This window comes from Drosophila kikkawai, chromosome 2L, assembly GCF_030179895.1.
Source record: "Drosophila kikkawai strain 14028-0561.14 chromosome 2L, DkikHiC1v2, whole genome shotgun sequence".
Lineage (NCBI taxonomy): Eukaryota > Metazoa > Arthropoda > Insecta > Diptera > Drosophilidae > Drosophila > Drosophila kikkawai.
The window spans coordinates 9,218,585-9,241,156 of record NC_091728.1 but is presented as its reverse complement, the minus strand read 5'-3'; the positions used below and the strand labels follow the sequence as shown (position 1 = coordinate 9,241,156).

Here is a 22,572-nt window from a genome sequence, read left to right as displayed (position 1 = left end):
TTGCCATCTTCCGCAGAACGTAACGAGAGCAGAGTCCAGTCCGGCAAACGACGTTAGTTTGAACAAACTTGGTAAAAATGGTATGTGAAATTGCAATGCAAACAAATTGCAAATAAAACACAAACACAACGAGCAAAAAAAGAAAGGAATAACAAAAAAAAAGAACCCACTGGGGAACAGAGAAAGTGGGGGGGAAATGGAAATCCATGGCCAAGAAACGGCATTGAAATAAATTTTCAGCATTTAATTTGCTTCGGTACTTTCGCCACACCGCTCTTCTTTTTTATTAACTTGCAGTTCCGCAGTCAATAATTCCTTAACTGCATTTTTTCCAACAAATTTATCGAAATAGTTTTAAAGTGAACAAAAGATAGAGGAAAACTAAGCCAATCGGAGGAGATTGAAGCCAAAAGTTTCACAAACTTAAAGTTGATTTTATGAATTCGGGTAAATAATCCCCCAGATTTGTCCAACAATAAAGTCAGAGCTCGGCAATTTGTCGAAGATGTCTTATATTTCTCCTCAAGTTTTCCTATAAGTTATCCATATGCCTTTATATATATATAAATCCGTCGTTATCGGAAGGGGTGGCTGCTTCTTGGCTTGTTTACTTTTCTGCTTTTTCGCAGTCGTCGCCATCTCTGTTTACTTCATCCTTATTATTCCATTTGTCGCTTAGTTTGCTAAGGACTCTTCTTCCTGTTTTGACTGCTCAAATGGGCCGCCATTATTTATCCCTTGGACGCCATTATGTTGCTGTGCACGAGTGTGCGGCATTGCAGTCGCCAAAAACTAACTGAAAGACAAACTAAAAATACAAAAACACACAAAATAAGCCGCGTTTGGAGTTTTTTTTTGTTGCGACGCAGTGCGCCATTCGTCCTGCCGAATTTTCCCATTTTCTCATCCGTCTGCTGCCATGGCAACATGGTCGCAATAGACGCCATTTTGTTGCCACATCTCTTGGTAAAAATCAGTATCTGTATCTGCTTCGGTGTATCCGTGTGCCCATGTCTGTCTCTGAGTTTTGGCAATGTCCTCTGTCCTTAGGCGTTTCGGCCTCTGTCTGCCAGCCTGCCTTTCCCTGTCTGCTCCTGTTTCACTCCTTGATTTTGATTCAGATTCTGATTCGGTATCAGTTCCTGTTCTTGTCTCTGGCCATGGCCATTTATTTCGCTGTTCCTGTTCCTGTCACTTGTCAGCTCCGATTATTTTGTAATTTGAAGTTTTTCCTATTCCCGAAAGTTCAGCGCACATTGAACCCTTGCCCATAACTAGAAAAATCGATTGCACGTATTTTTTGTTCAATATAAAAAACTTGGTAAACAGTACTCCTCGTTAATTGACAGAACAAATTTTGAACAGAGAAATACAACATTTATTTTCTATTTTAAACTCCTAACAAGGGAATCAATTAAGCTGAAATTCAATAACAAATGTGTATATTCCACTTTATATTAAACTCTGTGTGTGTTGGCCACTTCAGAAATATGCTGACAACATTTTGCATATTAAAATTGCTGATTGAGAGATTGCAGACATTGCATCATTATTTTATAAATCCATTTCGTATATTTTTTTAAAGCTATATACAGAGACAAAGCTTGTCTTTAGATTAAAAGAGTTGTTTAACACTGTTTTGGCCAAGCGGACTTAACATGGGTTTCCAATATATTTTTACAGCTTTTTTGCATTAAATAAATTTATGATTGTCAATTTTTGTTGTCAATAAGTGCTGTTAACTGAAAAGGTCAAGCCTTGGTAGTTGCGTGACATTTGAAAATGTAATTAACAATTTAAAGAATTCACAAGGACTACAAAAAACTGTCTGAAAGTAATTGAAAATAAATTGCAATTAGATGAGACAAACCAATCAAATCGGCCATTAAAATCCTCGCTTGGATTTGCATTTTTACTTTACACAGTGGGGCCCAACATTTCCACCTTATGCGGGAAGGTTAAATGTATGTATATTCCAGGATATAATATTATGTATTTGAAGTGGCGTTAACTCGAAACCTGCTAAATATTCGCGCTGCGCTCGACTGTCACATTGAAAAATCCCAACCAAGCCCCCTGCGCCCTCATTTTTGCCATAGAAAATTTATGTATCGAAACTTTTTTCTACTTTTCCCCCCTTAACCTTTCTCCCACCTCCCCTCGGCGGCACTTGGAATTTAGGCCAAAACACTTTTGAAGCTGCCAACATGGCGCAGATGTGGGCTAGAAGTTTACAAATTTTCAAGCGCTGCAGGATCGTGTAATGTTGAACGAAATGTGACATAAATGATTTTCGCTACATATTTTATTGGTGGGAGGAAGGTAGGTGGTGGATCTGAGAACTTGAACAACTATTTACACAAGTTTGTGTCTTTAGGTAATTTATTTTGAAAATTTTCACACTAAAGGGACTTACGATATTGTAGTTTATTTTCAAGGGAAAACCAACTTTTGTGACTACTGAGATTAAGATAAAATATTATATAGTTTTGTAAGTTAAAGTTAAAAAATTATAAATCTATATTAATATGTTGCCATATTTTTAAAAATTGTAAATATAATGTGTAACTGTTGAAATGTTAATCTAAATGTATATATTTCATCCCGCAAAGTTGTACCTGTGTGTAATTAATGTTAAATATTCATAATTTATGTTAAAATTAAATTGGAACAAAGCCTATGCATAAATGAGTCACTGCACATCAACCGGCATTTGCTGTAAACCTAATTTAAATAATTTCCATTACGGCATAGCTGCCAGTGCCTTTGACTCGCTTTTCTTGCTTTTCTCTTACCCTGTGGAAGCAGCCCAGACTTGCATATAAAACATGAAATTAATGCTTAATTAAGCAAGTTTCTACCTGCACACATTACACACTCAATGTGCTGTGTGTGTGTGAAAGTATCTTAACTCGACTATTCCTTGAAAGAAGAGAGCGTACGGAGAACTTTTCCTTGGCATAAACTTAAATTTTGATTTTCATAATTCATTCAGCGAAGCTTAGCCAATGGCTATGCTTTAATTTTGATGGCATTAAAGCAGGGTTCTTTTGCCATCTTCGCCTTTGTTTAATGCTGCATTTTATGACCCGAGGAAGAGTAAAGTTTTTATATGTGAGATGCCAGTCCAGGTTCGGCAAGGCAAACACAAGTTTTTATCGCAATAAAAGTTGACAATTGCAAATAGAAGGGGGGATAAAGGCAAAACTTGCATATCTTTAAGTTTTCCAAGGAAAAACTACACCTAAGATCAGGAATAACATCGAAATGCACTTGGAAATACACAGAAAATATATATATATGAAAAATATCTCGACTTTTAATAAGGAAACCAAAACCAAAAACATTTCAATATATTTATTTTCTTTCTCTCCGTGTTTAGGGTATTTTCCCCTGCTCCAGCTTGATTCCATGCAACTTTTCATTTTTCATGCAGTGCATAAAGTATATGCCTTTTCCCTTTTACCACATTTTTCTTTTGCTGTTTTTTATGTTTTGCATGAGTGGCGGAATGTCAAAGCCTTCTGTTTCTACCCTCTAGACCATGTCCCCCCCTCTATCATAGGGGGAGTTATTCCAATGCAAAAAGGGCTGCATACATTTTTGGGGCCAACAATGCGCTTTGAAATTTCTAAAACAAACACACACACACACTGGCCTTGTCTTCTACTAAAGCTATATATGCCTCTCTCTCTTTCTGGCACTTGATCCATGTCAAATCGTGCGTAGTTATTCACAGGGGGCTCCCGAACTCATTTTGGTTTCTCTGGGCCGTTTGGGTTGAGTTGCTGCAAAGCATTCTAATTGTTACGAGCGTTTTCCTGTTGGACACGGCACGAGTCCTTAAACAAACAAGAATTTCACCAAACCCAACCCTTAGCACTAGTTTCTCTCAGTATACAGGCTCTCTTTCTCACTTTATCTCAAAATTCTCTCAATTCTTTAGGGCGCATGCTCAACCAAGTGTTCGAATCTCAGTTGTTTCTGGTCGTCTCATTTTTAGTTTTCACATTCCAGGAAGGACTCTCTCTCTCCCTTCTCTCTCCTTATCCATATCCCCTTCCCTGTCTTTATACCCTTCTCTCTCTCCTCTTGAATTTTCTCATGTGTATTGGCGTAGCATTTTAAATGAATGAAAAATATTGTCGTAAATATCTTGTTCACTTGCTGCTGCTGCTCTGTCCTTCCCCCTGCGATGGTGCAACGCTTTGTTAAGTGTTTTACATAGTTGAGTTTTCCGAGTTTCCTCCCCCGCCCCATTTATCCATTATCTGGCCCATGTGTGCATCCTAGAATTTTCCTATACCGCCTCTACCTCGCCCCTGGATGCTCATAAATTAACTCAAGGATGTCAGGATCCTTTGGAGAGCAACGAGATTATTGTGAACGAAATCTCATATTCCTTGGCTATTAGTGTCTAAAGCGAGTCCTTTTAATGATAATCCCTTAAAAATGTCATCAAGTGGTTGTTTCGATTTTCTTTAGGTCTTTCAAGACTGCGTATTAATTTGAAAATAAATATTGGAAAAATCTTGAATATTATATCGAACAACAAACTTCATTTGGCTCTTTTTGTACTTATTTTTAATCAGTTTTTTTTAGCTTCCTGCAAGGGTCGTGGCAATCAAAGGATTGCTGGAAAAAGCACAATCAGTCAGACAAAGAGCAGAAGCGATAGCGAATGAGAGACAGTTGCAGTTGCAACATTTATGGAAACAGTTAATTGACTGACAGATGGACAGTCGAGAGAGTTGAAATGGGTTCAAAGGGGGGCCAAAAAGGGTGGAAAGATGTCGAAAGGGGGGGTCCAAAATGGGTGCAAGGGTGTCAAATGGGCTGGATCCACCAGTTTTCACCGAAACAATTAGCGCCAGCAATGCGGAAAACAGCAGAGGAAGGTTTCCTCGTTCCCTTCTCCCAACCTTCTTGCACCCGCCGCGGATTTAAATGAAACAAGTGTGGGAGTGTGCTGTATTGTGAATATTTTTCAACATTTCATGAACTTGTCCTGAATGTACAAATTCTGCTTGGACATTCGGGTTGAGAGAGCTGTCAGTTGGCTGAACCTTTCGTTCGACTCATGTCAAAAGCGAGGACTGCAGAAAATGGGGAGGAGAAATGCGGTTTTTGGGGCTCTTCAGGATTCAGGATTCAGCTCCAGTGGCTCCTTACTTGGTTTACTGCTGTCCGGTTGATGCCTGAATGGTTTCTGGATTGTTTTTCCTTCAATATTTGTTTATTGAGCCACGCTTCAAATGACACTTAAAATACAGAAGCTGTCAATAAAAGGGAAAGCCACAGAAAAGAAAGCTATGGCAACTAAACCTTGAGGATTTCCTTTGAAATGTAATATCAACTGTCATGAACTTTGTAAATTTTAAATAATTTCAGAACTATCTCATTTAATAGCTACTGTCAATCTCTTAAAAAGCTCCTATAAATTATCCGTTTATGAAAACTATATAAATAAAAAATATTATTCCCTGTGCATTTTATCCACTCCTTTTTACATCGACTACAATTGCTTGCCTTGTCAACCGAATATTTGAAAGGCAATTTGCCATTTTATCGCAACAAAAGATGCTGCAAAGAAGAACACAAAGTGATTTGCATTTAATTGTGGAAATTGAGTTTACCAAAATTGATGTGAACATAAAATAGAATTGAGCATCCTCGAGTGGATTTCTGCACTGTCAGCTTATCAAAAATCAGATAGAATTTTGCCTAAATTGCAGGGAAAATTTAAAATTGTATCTCTAGCTATTACTCTTTCGCACATCAACTGATGTTTGGGCAAAACGCTTGACAGTATGGTATTTTTTTCCATTGATTGACCCTCCAGCGCATCCAATTAGTCTGGTTTGGTCATATCCTCTGCCTTGATTTTCATAATTTTCCTCCCTGAATTTCCATTATGCGGTTATTGCCTGGGCCTCATTATGCAGACGCATTTATTTTTCGGATACACATAATTATGCATAAACAGCTGAACAAATTTGTGTGCTAATGTGGAAGATTAAATAGCTCTCGTGGTGGGTTCAATAAATCTCTGAATAAATACGGTGAACGCTGGCTAATTGCTTTTCCAGACTGAATATAAAGAGCGGAATAAATGTATCCCAAATGGCAAACTTAAATAAACTTTAAGAAATATAGGAGTGAAATTTAGTTAACTTTTCTATATATAAAAAAGTTTTTTAGGGGGTATAGTTTGTATTCCTACTTAGAACCAGTTGCTTTTATGTATATAATTTAAAATATTCTCCCTTAAAGTTTTATATAAATTTTTCCACTTACCATTATGTCCCATATTGGTGATGATGACCCAAAAATCGATGGTTTTTTCGGGACCCAGCTCCTCGTAGTCCCACTTCTTCTTGACTCGCACAGCGCCATTTGTTTCCACCGTCACCCAGGGATTATCGTCCCTGATCTTGAACGTTTCCTTATCCGTTTCCTTTTCCAATTGAAAGACCGACTTTCCCTCGGTATCTCCGTCAGCTTCGGTGAATTCTATCCTTTTTGTTGGGCGAACCGCTCGCGTAACTCTCCTCTTTTCGCGGTGGTGCGAGTGGTTATTAATCTCGTCGTGCTCCAGATGTTGCATGATGAACGAAACGGGTTCGGGTGCCAAAAACTCCAAGAGAACCTTGGCCGGTTGGGCACTCAACAGACTGGGATACCTCAAGTCATGGGCTATCACCTCGACGAGGAGCTCATTTGAAGTGGGCTCACCTGCCAGCATTATCTCGCCGGTTTGCGGCACAATGATTACCACATTACTGGGAGTCTTGAGTCTATAGGCAATCTTATCCCCGTCGGCATCGGTGGCTTCGACCTTGCCCAGAATCGCGAATCTCTTGTATGTCACGCTGCTATTGCTATCCATATTCACAGCCTTTTGGCCGGCGATGGCGAACTTGTAGTCCAGGGACTTGAAAATGGGTCTGTTATCATTCTCGTCCAAAACGGTGATTTGTATTTTGGAAACTGTCTTGTCCAGGCCATCAACATCGGAGGCCTCCACCGAGAGATCATAGTGGGCGCGTTCCTCGCGATCCAGAGGCCGATTTGTGACCAACCAAACACCGGACTCGTCATCGCCATCAATCACCAGGGACTTGGCATTAATCTGCACATTCTGGTTGGCTTTGCGTTCCTGCAAGGCGAATGCGTCGTCCACATTGCCATCGATGATGGTATACCTGACCTTCTTGGGCTTCGCCAACTCCTCGTCGAGAATGGAACCACTGAAGGCCTGCATCAGGGGCACTCCCCTCACCCTGGTGCCCGGCGGGTGATTCTCCCTCACCTCTCCGCTGGCGTCGAGCAGGGAGCCCGAGAACCGCAACATGTCGTTGCGATGCATCACGAACAACTGGAGATTGTGGGTGTTGGTGGCATTAGGCGATTGTTCGACAACCACCAACTGAACCGGACGATTGACCAGGGGCGATATGTCCGCCGTGGTCATAACCACACCATCGTCCAGGACGGTGAAGTACTTGGAGTAGTCGCTATCCAGCATGTGATAGGCACTGGCTCCGCTGGCAGGATGCGAGCTGCCGTTCGCCTTCACAGGATGGGTTTTGAACTTTTTAATGCTGAATCCGGGATAGGTATCGTGCGGGAGGACTAAGGACATTTCGCTGTGGTGCGGCGATGGCTTCTCCACCTCGCCAGGACTCCCGGCCAGCATTCGTGCCGCATTTTCCGCCGACAGGCCGGCGAATGTGGTCTGCTCCTCGGCCGCTACTAATTGAAGAGATATCAGAATTATCGCGCAGGTGTAGAGTTTAATTCTGTTGGTTATATAACGTTGCCTGAGCTGGTCCAGGCAACGTCGTGCCGCCATTTTGCTGGGGCACTTTTCGATCCCGTTTATTCGCAACACTTTTCTCTGATTTTCGTTCCTCTCTCCTCCGTTCCCTTTTCAATTGTCGGCTTTACACTTTACACCTGAGTTATTCATGGGTAAATTCCTTTGGCCAGACTGATTTTTTCCTCTATTGATCAATACATTTTCGTGCCGTAAACTGCAAATAAAGTGGGGAAAATGGAAATTGATTTGTGGTTAGTCGTAGGTCTCGCTTCGGGTAAATATTTACGGGCATTGTGCAAAGTTTATGGGTCAATGAAAGTGAATAATTCATGGGACTGGTAAATAAATAACACTTGGCCTGTCCGGCAAAAGCTTAATCAAGTATGCAGGAAAGTCGATTCGACTCTACGGAGAGTTCGTGGAGGGTAATGGCTGCACAGGATGATAAAATATTTAAAACTTGGCTTATTGAACTGATAATACCTGACTAGATAGTTTGCTATATGAATAAGTAATATTACATTTAGGAGAGCCACTCAATTATTTACTAGAGTCTTGCTGGGTATTAGAGTATTAGGAGGAACTTATCAGTGAAGTGTATTCATCATTAAACTCTTTACTACAATTTTTAAAACTATTACATAAAATAAAAATTCCCTTTCACAAGTTAAATTGCCTTCCTGCTTTAATATAAAGTAGTAAGTTTGTAAAACACATCATCATCACTTAGACAACCACCAGCTGAGCTTCAGAAATGTATCAACTTTTTAGATTTTAATTGCCATGTGGCAGGCGGCACAAGCTCAAAGGGCATTGAAATTGTTGCACAAAGCAAAAACTTTTTAATGATATTAGCAAAAATATTTAATATTCAGAATACTTTCAGAGAGAGACAGAGGAAGAGTGGGACGGCAAGGGCCACAATGTCACAGCCTGTTTGAGTCAAGGACTTTGCACAGGATGTGGGATTTTCGGTTGCTCTTTGATATTCCCTTGACACGCTCTACATAACGCCTCGGCAACTGCATTGTCCCAGGTTCCACGTAATTCCAAAAGTTCCCTTACATTTCCACCCCCCAGAAATGTGTATGTGTGCCACACATGGCTGGCCTTGAAAACACACAGAAATTTCATTGAGAAAATTATTTTAATTACCCCATGTGCAACACGCCACATCTAGGCTCTTTTCCCTCTAATCCGACAACGGCACGCACCCTGTAATTTCGCTACCTAAAGTTGGGGTAGCCGGGAAAAGGTCTTCTCCCGCTTTCAGAGTTTTTCATAACAGCTGCACAGGCGCCGCCGACTTTTTGGCTATTGACCATTTCGAAATGTATATCCCAAAATGTGTTGACAATGGTTTTATTTGCTTTTTACGCGTTTGCTCTCAACGAGGAGGATTTCTGGTCCAACAATTGCCGTAGCAGGGGGAAATTGTTTACTAATGATCTTATAACTATATGGCCTGACTTATTATTGGGTGTGACCGGTATGCGTTGACAAATGATTCCGAGGTGATTAGAAAAGGAAATGCACCTAACGAAAAATAATTATAGTTGAAGTTGCACGTGTGTAACAAGTCTTATTAATGATGCGTGACTTTTGAAATAACTTTGAATGTATAAACTATGTCCGAATACTAGAACATTTATTATTGTATCAGTGAAAGAAAAATATTTTCCAATTTGCACTTCAATCATAAGTAAACAATGACAGCATTTAGGTAATACTGCCCCAAATATTTTCACAAAATCAATGCCCATTTAAAATTGTTCAACGATGTCTCCTAATTTGAAAATGCCCCAGAGCCAGACATACGTTTATTTCTCACCTCTTTGGGTTATCTGTGCTGCGGCATCTTAATTGCAATTAGCTATGAAAATGTCCCCGGCAGCGGAGACAGATAGTAAAACGAAAGCCTTAGCCATATCTGTGCGATCTGCTAATCAGTTGACGGAGTTGACTACCAAACAAATTATCGAAATGTCGGCCATTTGCATAACTCGCTTCTGCCGCTAATAAACCCATAGTTTCGGGGGTAACAAGCTCGGGATGTAGGCCTTATAAATCATTTACAATTTGTTTGGCAAACGATTTTTTCTCTCGGCATTCGACATTCGGCTTCCAACAAAATCATTTCTTTGTCTTCCCTAATTTGATTGGCGGCAGCTTTCGGGCTGCTTCTGCGTGTTAAAATTCATTTGAAATGCCCCACTCTGTGATTAATCAAAACACAGTTCGGCTTTTGTTTCTCCGTTTTGCCGGATAAAAACCAAAAACTTTGTTTCTGTCTTGCTTATTTTGTTGTATTTTTCATAGTGTCACTTAATTAAAGGCGAAGATAAAACGCGATACAACAATATGCTGGATAAAAGGGCTCCAATGCATAGCTCTACATTTCGGCATAAATGAATATGTGATGCTGGAATTCCTTGTATTTATTTATTTATTCAGGCATTCGATTGATTGATGCGTCATGGCAGCCAAAGGGCACGCAATAGAATAGCTAAATGATATGCATAAATATTTGGAAGCTGCCCAAGGGTTTTATGGAACTTGATGGAAATGTATCTTTGAATTTGACATAAAGATCAGTTAGTGAAATCAATCCGGCCTACTTTCTAGATACCCTTAAGGTGGATTAATGCATTTCGAAGACCCCAAAAAATATATATAAAAATGACAAAGCTTAGGCAACGCCCCCACAGAGCATCACCTTGGGCTTTCCCCCCATTAAAGTCATTTAAAATCGATTAAAAATCAACGCCAACAGACCACCTGCAGAGTGTTAACCCAAAAGAACTCGAGTGTGAATACATTTTCGGATGGACAAAGAAATATATTCGAGCTCAAGGCGTTGCCGTCTTATTGTTTATTAGATTTTTAACTGCTGGCAACAGTTTTTAACAAGTTTCAGTAGCGAAGCTCGTAACAGACTGCATACATTAGGGCCTGTGGCTTGCCCAAAATTTCCTGGATTGAATGTCAAATGAATGTTGACTAATGAAGCTTTAATTGCCATCGATATATTTGCCTCTACATTCCGTGGCTTTTGTTGACTGTTTGCCAATGGGACGCTTTATTGATTTCTCCTTTGGAGTATATTACCCAATGGCATGCAATTAAAATTCACATTTTCATATTTTATTTACTCCCGCTTCACCCGCACAAACAAAAGTTGTCCCCATATTTGAACTGACGATTTCTTTGACGCTTTCCACTCACTTTTATTGCCGCAGCAAAGCCGATTTATGGAAATTTTTGTACTTTTTGTTGCCTTCATTTTTGTTTTTTGGCATTTTATGTTAGTGGCAATCAGGGAAGAATTGAATTTTACGAATTGAGTCGTTTAAATAAAGGTTATTAAATGGTTTTTAATGGGCAATGAAGAATATTGCTGGGTATAAACCTTAAAAATTTAAAAAGAAAACCCTGAAATTACTTATTTGAAGCATAGAATAAAATTGATAAATATAATAACTATAAAGGAAGACCCTACAACTGCAGATATTTTTATTTTTTCCCCTTAAACTCTCCCCTTTTCACATCCCTCATATTTTGGTGAACAATCATAACCATTTACAACTCATTTAGTAGCAAAACGCTTCCTCTGTGAAAGGTCAAAAAACATTTTTTCACTTTTCTATAAATTCAAAAAAAAAAAAGAAATTTAATTCAAATTTTTTACCAGGAACTGCGGGCAACCCCCAGGAAATTATGCAAATGAAAAACTAAACAAAAGCCAGCCCTAAATGGGAACATGATGGAGGGCTCGGAACAGGGAACTCCTCATGTCCAAGTCCACTTCATCAAAGGCGATGAGAGACACACACTCGGTTCGAGGAGAGTTTTATTATTGTGGCACCAGCGCGTGGCACTCCACACAACAATGGCCCGAAATCTCCCCATACCAGGTAGAAAATTTGAAAGGAAATAGAATGCCAGACAGTGGCTGGGGGAGGGGTGAACACGCTTTGGGACTTAGGATTTAGGATTTTGTTACTGGGCGGGTCGAAAATCTGGTCTGTATGTCCCTCCTAAATGGCTACAGAATGGCTGACAGGACTGCGTCGAGCAGAGTGCTTCATCAAATATGCAATAGGGAGGAAACCCAGCCAAAAATGCGACCCTCTCCTCGGTGACAATGAAAAATTGAGCAGACAATGATTAATTGGCTTGCGCGCTCGCTTGTTTTGCTATTTAAATTGGAGCCAGGCCTGGTGGAAAAATAAAGTATAATATCGAGATGAAATTCCCGTGAAATCAGAAGGCAGAAACTCATTAAATCGACGTGTCCTGCGAGTATTTATGGCCTGTCAACACTTTCGCAAAAGGATGGCGAGGAGCAGAAAATGACTTTGGCATGCAAATATCGCATTCGGTTCGGTTTCTCAACTGCCCAGGGCTATTGTCTCAGGCCGAGTCATAAATAAAGTCATTACGCACTCTTTTCTTATTTATGTGGGTATGCGATTTCCCCATCTCCTTCGGTTTCTGTTTTTTCCCTTCCTCCTCCTTTTTTTTTGCCATGCGCCAAAGGATTTCTTGCGCACACAGACAATGCATGCGATCCAAATATTTGCATATCGGAAGAAGCCCGACTACAAGAAGCGTAAGCACACAGTAGCCAGGTGAAGGCTCAGAAGGCTCAGACACAGCGGAGGCGGGCACACACACTCCAGGTAAAGAGCAACCTGATACTCGCCTCCTCCTCCTCCTGCTGTCTGGCCAACAAATTACGTGTTAACACAGGGGCAGCCTTTGGTGACACGCCTCCTCGAGAAGAGACCTCGGGACTGGTTGGTTGCTTGGTCAGCGGGAGAAACCTGCTGGAATTTAGCGATAATGATAACTCAGGTAGGTGCGGGAATGGGTTGGTCCAAAATGATGATAGCCAGGCTGCGTGCCACGTTTTAGATGTGCCCTAATCATAGTTAAGCCAGCTACACTGCTGAAAATCTTGAATCTTGAATCTCTAAACTTTAATTCAGTCTAGAAAAGTTAATATTTTATAACAATTTTAAATCGTTTAAAGAAATAAATGGTTGAAAATATAAGATACTGGATACCAACTAATAATACCATCAAACAATTTCCTCCTCTAATAGCAGAACCCCACGAAAGCTATCAGAATCTAATTCCCAACGAATACAAATCGAATTTTCCCCCTATTTACAATAGTTTCTTTTGCCGGCCAGAACAATTGGCCATTATAATGTCATTAAGTGGCACCCTGGAGGAAGGCACAAATAACGAAAATTTCGCCTTTGTCCGCTTCTTGCCATGTAATAACAATTTTAGTTAATCAAAAGTGCTTTTGGCTCGCAGCGTACCGAATATGGCCCGAGCTTTTAAGCAATTAAATGTAGGAAGGACCTCGAACCGAAACCCTTCTGTCTTCCTTCCCTGCTGTCTTGGTTCCGGGAATTCCACCGGGGAGAAATTAACTTTTTATTCCCCTCACTGCGAACCCCTGCAAGGTGTTGAATAGAGGTAACGCCTTAATTAAATTTGCAGACTTTTGTCTGGCTTTTTGCGGTGGCTTCTGTGAGCGCTCTCCGGCACACTCGTATTTTGCGTGTGCAAAGCGAATTCTTCGATGTACCATTAAATGGGGAAAATGCAGGTCTCGAGGCGGCTGTTGGCAATTGCTGATTACTTTTATTTGGAAGAGACGATTAAGCAATTTTGTGTGCCTGGATTAACTTTGCGTTCTGCATGCAATGAAAGTTGGAAAAAAGACCGAGTAAGAACTGCGTTTTAACCCTAGAAAATAAATTAAATAAAAATATAAAGGTCTTAAAAATGAAGCAAAATCTCAATGATTTAAAACTTTAAAATAAAATCATGGTATAACTGAACCACACAAAAACCTTGAATGGCATTAACATGAAAATTGCCAACGGAAATATTTATAAATCTGAAACAAATAGAAGAATTCGACAGCAATGCCACAATTTTAAGCCGATTAAACGAACCATTTGCAATTTATATTTCCAACAAAATGGCAAACATATACACCAAATTCTAATATACCTTGCCCGCAAGTGTTCGTGATATAAAACCCAGAAACGAGGCTTTGGACATTATTTCAGCTAACGAGAAATGTTCAACAATGGAACTGAATTAAGCATGAAATGTGCCAAAAACTTATGAGGCAACGAAACATGAGCAACTGAAACACATTCGAGCAGCAAGAAATGTTGGCACAACGCCAACAAATGGCAACTACAACCCATGACTGGCTGACTAAAAAAAAAAAGAAAGAAACAGGGGAAGTACCGCACCTCGAACAACCGCTCCTCCACCCCTTTCATCACCTTCCGCTGCACTTCCGGCGTCAGCGTCAGCACAAAAAGTGCAATGCACTAAAATTGAATTAAGTAAAAAACAAATAGAAGCAAAAATGGCAAAAAAAAAAAGATAGAAGAAAACACCAAACAGAATACAAAACAAACAATGTAGAACGTAAAAATTGCAATCGATGAGGGGCGAGAAGGGAAACAAAATCAATTCAAAGGTGAGAGGGTGCCTCGGTACAGTGACCGTCATAGGCAAAAGGCCATTCAACTGGCCAATGCACTTGGGAAAAAAAATGTTTTGCATTGAAATAAAGTATCTAAAACTAATTTGGTTTGGTTTTCTAACGAAATCTAATGAAAATATAACCTAGTTCTCGGAAAAATTTGAGAATTCAGAGTTCTTAAAATGTCGAAATTTTTTTTTGAATATTTTTTAAGTATGCAAAGCTATTTATTAAAAGTTTTGTAACCATAGAACTCTTACTCTATTTGTTAAATTTAATTTCCATTCTATATATTTATTTTATATATCTAATACATCTGTTTTTTCTCCGTGTATGTACGAGGGTTGCTGCAGATGCTTTTGTAAATATGCAAAATGTAGCATCAAGGTTAAATATTTGCATTTGTTTACAGTCGCGGTGTTCGCACCCGATTATTGTTGTGTCTGTCGTTTATTTTCTTCCAGCGACTGTGTGCCACATTTTAGGGCCCAAAAGCCCCGAACACTAATTAAATTGAGAACCAATCCGCCGCATAAATGGCCCAAATGGGGACAAGAATTAGTTGGAAAGCGTTTTCAATCCGTTAAAACAACAAAAGCGGCGTAAACGTTAAAACCCCCCAAGTGGGAATAAATTCGGCATTTGGAACACCTAAATAAATAACAGATGCGAGTTGAATGCCCAAGGGAAGATCTTAGTACAATGCTGTGTTTATTATTCCACAGAATCAATTGGGGAAAGGTGTGGAATCATTTTAAAATATCCATTAAACTGGCAACGTGCAAAATTATTACTATAAATTTACTAAAATAATATTAGTAGCCACAAAGATAAACCTATAAATTATGACAATAAATAAGAGGATTTTTGCTAATCTGGTGAAACCACAACACAAAGTTAATGGAAAAATCTGTAATATTTGTTGAATATATTTACAAATAAATGTTAAATGTTGAACAGCTAAAGTTATTAAGATGTTTTGTAATATTTTAGATAAATTTAAATAAGTTCCCTTAAGGCTTAGAGTAATACTTCCTATTTTATTCTCGTAAAATGCCTTAGGTATTACTGATACTTATAACTGATTTCTCCTGAAAAATTAATCGATTTCCCTAGTATCTATTTCTCCTTCCTCTCTTTTCTTTCTCTCTCTCTCTCTCTCTGTCTCTGTCTTCCGTCCTTTCTCTTTGTTCCTTCACGTATTTATGCGCAGTCACGTTGTTGCTGTCGCGTAGCGTCTTCTCCTTGGTGTTCCCTGAATGAATTTTACATTTTTATAGCGCCAGACCGCAGCTCGTACGTTCTACTCTTTCCTGTGTGTGGACGGTGGATCACCCCTCATGTTCGTATTCGTACATCTGCATTTTTTTTTGTGTTCCTACAGATTTGTCACAAGTATTGCCGCACACGCCGCTTCGGTCCCTTTTTTTTTGCCATTTGTCGTCACCACCCTCAGCTGCCCAACCCCCGGAAGGTCTGTCCCATTCTCCTCATGCACTAAGAAAATAAATATAATAAAGGGATTTCCAATAAAACTAATAAATTTTAGAAAAATTATCCAACTTAAATGGTTCTTTAAATTAAGAAAGATTCAAAATAATTTTAAATTAGTTTTCTCCCAATTTCAAATTACTTTTTTAGTAACTTTAGCTTTTCCCAGTGTATCCTGCTTTTGTGCAATAAAAAGGATGCGATGCGCGAGCGCACACACATAAATATCCCTGGCGCACACACTCTGGCACACACACTTACACACACGATGCCGGAACTGTTGTCAAAGGAGGAAGTGGAGAGCCACACGGGGGCGGGTATCCGGGAGAGACCGGGAACCCGGAGGAGGATGGATTCATTCAGAGGACCGAGAACCACCGCAGCAACCGGCAAAGAGGGCAATCACCCGACCCGAGACATCGGATCACAGACTATGATTTTTGCTTGGGGTTGCAATTCCTATTGATTTTCCATTGTTTTTGTTGCCGTCGCTGCTGGTGCTGCAGTGCGGCAAGAGTGGCGAAAATAAGGAAAACAAAATTTAAGATGCTCCCTGGTTAAATTAGAAACCCCCTCCTCCTCCGAGTTGATTCAGCTCGTTTTTTATTTGCCACCCGCAGCTGTGGCTGCATCTCCAATTTGTTGCAAGTGCCACTTGGCAACGACAAAAGGAGAAAAATAAACTAACCCGCTGCACATCGCCATTTGACACAGTATGCAGATTAGCAGCTAATGCCCCCTCCATAAATCTCCCACTGGATGCTGGATCTCGTTTTGCCAGCTCTCCACTTAAGATTGATTGATTGTCAAGTGGATGCCAGAGTGGAAGTGGGAGCTGCTCTGACCCCTGTGTGCTCTACAATGCCAGGGCAAATGCAATTATTCAGAATATGAGTTGATGTAAGCTTATTAGAGTTATAAGCTTAGCCCTCAGGGAGCTGAAGGATGTGAGAGTTGCCGAGATACTCGACAACCGGCAGATACATTATTTGTATGTATAAGCCGTGACAAGCAAGTTTCATAGGATAATGATTGCCATCCGTGTTCCACTTTTGTTATTCAGGAATTGGGTTTGTTCTCTTTAGAATTATACCATAAGTACCATCAAAATACTCATTTGTGTTCTACAAGTTTGATTGAAAGCAGTTAGGAAGAAGATTTACAACAATGGCTGTGTCATTCTGTAGTTTATTTTCTTTATTTGAGAATATATGTTAATCATAGAGGGTTCTAGATATATATTTTTAGTTCCAATTTATATTTCTAAATACACAAGCCGTAACAAATGAGAAAAATAGTAAGTAGATTCGTACTCATTTGAATTATAATTTTTATTTAAAACATTATAAAATCCCTCGACCGCTGACGGGGTGTCTGCATTTAATTGCTCTTGCCAGCTAATAAATTTTAATTGTCCTCAATTAGCAACGGAATGCAGCGGAAAATATGGATGGTAAGCCGAAGGGAAAGGGGGTTGCTTCTTTTTATTATTTTTTTGTTCAACGACGAGGCCTTCGGTTGCATTTAAACAAATTTCCGCCGCCCTCGGTCGGAAGTTGTTTGCATATTTTGTGCGGACAGAAAATTCCATTAGAAGTGACATATTCTGCAGTGCCGCTGAAACGAAATGCCAAATGCCGAGAAAATGACAGAGAAGCCTCAATTAAGAAACGGGGCATGGGCATGGGCATGGCAAGCACATTTGGCAGAGGCAAAAGGAATATTTTCCGAGTGGCAAGTCGGACTGGCCCACATTGACCCTTCCTCCGCTTTTTATTCTCGCATGAGCCACACACATGCTGCTCACATGTGCCATTCGGGTGGGACGAATGCATTAAGCAGGAATTTCATTCATAAAGATTTCATTTCATTGCATTTCATCTATGGCCCCGTCTCAAAGAGACCACAAGGCGTTGGCCGGGCCGAGCGAAAATAAGTGCAAGAAAAACCCAAAACCGAAGAAGATTTATGAGGCAGGGGCGTAGGTAGGCACTTTCTGAGAGGGTCGTAAAATCAAGGCGCCGTTTCGAACATATTTCTTGGGTTCACATTAAAAACAACAGCAGTTGAAAACAATTTAAAATAATTGAAAATAACAAAATGCATTGTGTACATACTATCTGACTCTGCAATATTCACTTGGCAATATTTAAAATCTATGAATTCTTTCCTCAAGGCAAACACTCTCCCTCTGAGTAAGACCCTGCTCAGAGGCAAACAGCTTGAAATTAAAATTCGAGAAACTTCAACGGAAATATAATAAATGAGAAATTGTTTAAATATTTGCCACACACGAATGCCTGGCATGCAAATTCATTGAAAGCTTAAAATTCTCGATTTCACAATTCGCTTTGCTGCATCCCAGGGAATGTAAACACGGACATCGGGCAAATTATTGTCTACATCGAATGCTGAAGACGTGCGTTGAGAAGTCAGTTCTCCTGGGTTAGGGTTCAAATAAATTGCTTTTGACTTTTCGGTCTTGATGGGCCTTGACTTGTCGCTTGAGTGGAAAATTGCCGGGCAAGGAAATTGAGGTTGAAATTAATAATTTGAGCCTTTTTTGTTGCTAGCTAGCGGTAAAAATGCATAAAAAATTAATTGAAAATTCTCTACATAAGGGAAATTGCCAATTGTTCTTTTTAAAACTTATAAAAAATATTAGTTTTTGTTGCATATAAATAATAATGCCATCAATAATTTACCACAGGGTATGTACTTATTACGAAGTATCTCAAAGTCGTCTTTAGATAGTTTTTGTTTTATTTTATGGTTTTTATTTTGCATAAGCTAAAATAGTCTCTGCTGCCCCGCTGCTTTGCTTTCAATTCAACCGCAAAGCAATCTCAATCAATCTCAATAGTTATTGACCAGCCCTTTCCCCTTGTCTTGATTTTCTAGATATCCACCTTCCAGAGAGTCCAATATTTCACGTGCTTTTTTCGCTTCTCGCACCGCCGCCGCCGCCATCGATCAATGAATTTCTTGTGCCTTTTTTTTATGCAACATCTTCGACGGCGGCGGGTTTCGACCGCAATAAGTCAAATACGAGGCCAGCGAGCTTCATTATGTTCAAAAAAGCCAACCGCAGAAGGGAGCGAACCTCTGCGGGGCCAATAACAAAAAAACTAAAGCCGAAGCAGCCATGGCAACAGCTCGTCTCGGCCCGGCCCCAAACGGCAAGAACAATGCAGCGCAGATAAGTCAATTATATTGACTTGGCCAAGAACTCTTTGAGGCTGTCTGGGGCTTTTAAGGTGGCAAGCAGCTCTGCTGCTCCTCTCTCACAATTCCCACAGTTGAAAGCCAACGTCACCGTCGCTTCGTCTTCAGTTTGCTTTTTTTCGCTTTTGGCTTGAACCAAGGCGATAACATCAACGCTGTCAATGGCAAAGTGGCAAGCAGTGGGCCAAGATGCACCAATATGGTTTAAGAAAGTCTGGCAATGAAATTTAAGATGATTTTAAAATTCTAAATAATTTTTAAAACAATAATTTATAGATTTTCGTGAGCTAGATTGATTTTAAGAAAAAGCTCTTTCATTAGTAATATTTTTTCATTTTGTAAAATTGGTCTTTTGGTTGCAAATTAGCTGTAAAATTAATTAAATATTGTTGTACTCATTTCTTAATTTATGAAACCCTTGAAATTCCTTTAATTTATTTTAAATGTACAATTTTTTACTTTATTTTTTAACTGAATTGAAACCACAGTGGATTCAATCGCTGTGCCACATTTTGCTCTCTTCGACCAGGCGGTGTTTTATTATTTTTCTGACTGGCACGTAGATTTATACTCATATTTATGTTTTTCCTCTTATTTATTTTTTGTTGCTGTATCTTTTTTTCCAAATTGTGTAGCATCTCCGGACCGCTTTGAGCTTTTGGTCTTGGGTTTTTTGTTTGGACGCCGAAAGTGTAGACGCAATTTACTGATTACATTATTGCCCGCAAATTGCTAGATTATAGTTTGCTTGTTGCCTGCAAATTATGTCTGTTATTATTGCCTGACAAATTATAGTGATTAGTTTTTCAATAAAATGGAAATAATTTTGTATAGGCAATTTCGCGCTTAATATGTGAGAAATAATGATTTTAGTAAAGCAAAAATTGACAGAAGATTTAAAGAAGATTTCAATGGGTTGTTAAAGTTCAATCTAAATACTTTAAGACGATATTATATATGGATTTTCATTCAAAATACATTACTTTGTTTATCAAACATGTTCATTTTGTAGTTTTTATTAATGATCCTAAAAGAAGCTCACATATTTTCACATTTTTCATTTCAAATAAATTTATTTTTATTTTAGAATCTTTCAGATACAGTATCTCAAAGATATCCTGAGTCGCATTTAAGCAAACTTTTCTTGGATTCACCCTTCATTGCTTTTTCCATCCTTTTTTAAGCCCATCGCGACAAAGCAAACATGAAAGCGGAGACTAGAAAACCGGCAAGAAAGGCGCAGCCAAAGCAAAGTGCCGAGGAACAAGTGCAGCCCACATGGCGGCAATCCAAGAGAGGAAAATATGTGAAAACCTCTCCTTTCTTTCTCTCCCTCTCTTGCTAAAAAATCTGCAAAGCTCTGAGAGTTTTTCCTCTCTCACAGTCTCTCCAGATGGGCGCAAAAATCAACCCCCCGGAAAGTACCGAACTCTTTGCAGAGTGGTGCCAATTTTCCTAAAGGGAAACTATGTGGAGTACTACGAGTTCGTATTTTTGCTGATAAGCGGCAGCCGCTGTTTTATGCTGGGACCGGGGATGGAAGGGGCAAAGCATAATTGTAGCTCCAGACGACGGGGGGGGGAGAACGGAATCGATCGATTTTTCATGCTCATCAAAAACAGAGAAAGAAACTGCTGCATACGCACAGGAGCAAAAGAGCCCAGCGGCTTCTCGGGCTGGGGCTCCGCTCTCTCTCTGTATGGGTGAGCGTATGTCCCGGTGTATGGTTGTGTGTGTGTGTGGTGTACGGCGTGTGTGTATATGTCTAAGGTGTGTTAACCTCAAATGCTTCACACACACACACACTCAAACAAAGAAACAAAATCATGTGAAATTGTTTAAAAAATTCACTGGAAAATGGGATACTTTTATTCCCAAAATTGTAATTACAATTGTATCTAAAGGATACCTTAGGATTCGAATTATTTCCACAATTTTTAAACAATTTTGGTTAATATTTCCGTAAACACATATATATACATTTCACTTTAAGTTTTGTTAAATATCTATCACAAAACCCTTTCTTCCTTTTTAAGTTATACTTTTTTTTTTTAGTGTGCTCTTACTTTTAAGATTTCCTTTGTGTTTTCCTTCCGAATTCCTTTCGACTTTTGTTATAAACTTCAGCTACTAATCCAAATTATCGATTTTTATCCAGTGCCTGTATTTTACTACATTTATAGTACTCTCTGGGTTCTTGCGTTAAACTTAAAACCCGGTTTGATTTTTGTTTTATTTGGTTTCTTTGCACATTCGACACTGTCACGCACACTTAGATATATCTTATATATATATATATATATATTTATATATGTATATATTTATTCCGTTGTGGGCGTAAGTTGTATTTGCTTTGCTAAATTATTTCTTTCTTTGATGGTTGAATCGAATTTTCATGAGCTTGCTGTGGAGAATTTTCCGAATTTATTTAAATTATTTTCGCTGTGCCCATTTCAACACACACACTCGTACGCACATGCACTCAAACACGCGACGCGAGACACGCACACATATAGGATTTTTCACTGCGCCTATATGTATTCGAGGGGGGTTGGGCGGGTGGTGTCTGTATATCCTGTATATCCTTTGGCGCGGACCGAACCGAAACACTAAGTCTGCAGACACCGCCGTCGTCGTCCTGCCACGAGCAACTCAATCGACACAATGAGCCCAGAGCATATTGGAAAAGTCCTCACAACCGCTGAGCCGAAAAAGGAGAGCAGCCCGAATTTTCCACCACCAAAAAAAAAAAAAACAAATGTAAAGCCAGCGCTGCCGAGAGTCTCTTGTTGAGCGAGAGTGAGTGGGCGCAGAGAGCGTGAGAATTTCTCAGGGGGAACGAAGAAGCACTTTGCCAGTTGGAAAATCTAGCAGAGAGCCAGGCAAGCCAAGGCAGAGCGAAAGGAAAATTCTCCCACTCACAGGAAAGAGAGAAAGGACATATTTTCCAGAGAGGGAAATATGGAAAACTCTCGCCGAGAGAGCACTACCCAAATCATATGTTTTGCACCTCATCCCAAAAACGTGAGCCTACAGATTCCATCTTCCCCAAAACCGCAACTTGCAACTTCCTGACTTCCTACGTTTCGTTTATAGCCAACCTCTGCGCCAATTTATACCAGCTCCTAGTCTCCCTTTCTGCACTATGAAAAAAATGTACAAGCAATCTGCAAAATATACAAATATAGCAAATAATACATAAAATATATACCTATCTTAATACATTTTTGGGATAATAGCTAGATCTTTGTTTAGGTATTTTGTGGTCTTTCTTTATTCTGAGTGTAGTAAATAGGTGTTGCTCTTTATCTGTATTTGTGTAATATCCTGTACTTTCACGAGTTTCCGTTACACTCTACGTGCGAGTTTTATATTCGTTTTTTTTTGGAGTGGGAAGGGGGTCTATTTTTGGTCAAGTGATGCTTGAATGATGAGCTGCTGCTTGGTAGTGTTTTGGTAAACTTTTTGAGGGTTTTTACCAAGCAAAGTTTGAAGTAATTAAAGAAAC

At 39.6% G+C, this 22,572-nt stretch overlaps 1 protein-coding gene across 8 annotated transcripts in view; it reads right to left on the bottom strand.

Annotated features, from left to right (window-relative positions):
- Positions 1–21,323, bottom strand: part of CadN (neural cadherin) — a 111,868-nt gene extending 90,545 nt beyond the window's left edge. For all 8 annotated transcript variants that reach the window (XM_041776210.2, XM_041776213.2, XM_041776215.2 and 5 more), the window contains exons 1-2: positions 21,131–21,323; positions 6,298–8,036 (exon numbers count right to left, since the gene is read on the bottom strand). In XM_041776210.2, coding sequence (XP_041632144.1) covers positions 6,298–7,855 — 1,558 coding nt within the window. In that variant the 5' untranslated portion in view covers positions 7,856–8,036; positions 21,131–21,323. The remainder of the gene's footprint in view (positions 1–6,297; positions 8,037–21,130) is intronic.
- Between the last annotated feature and the right edge of the window lie 1,249 nt (positions 21,324–22,572).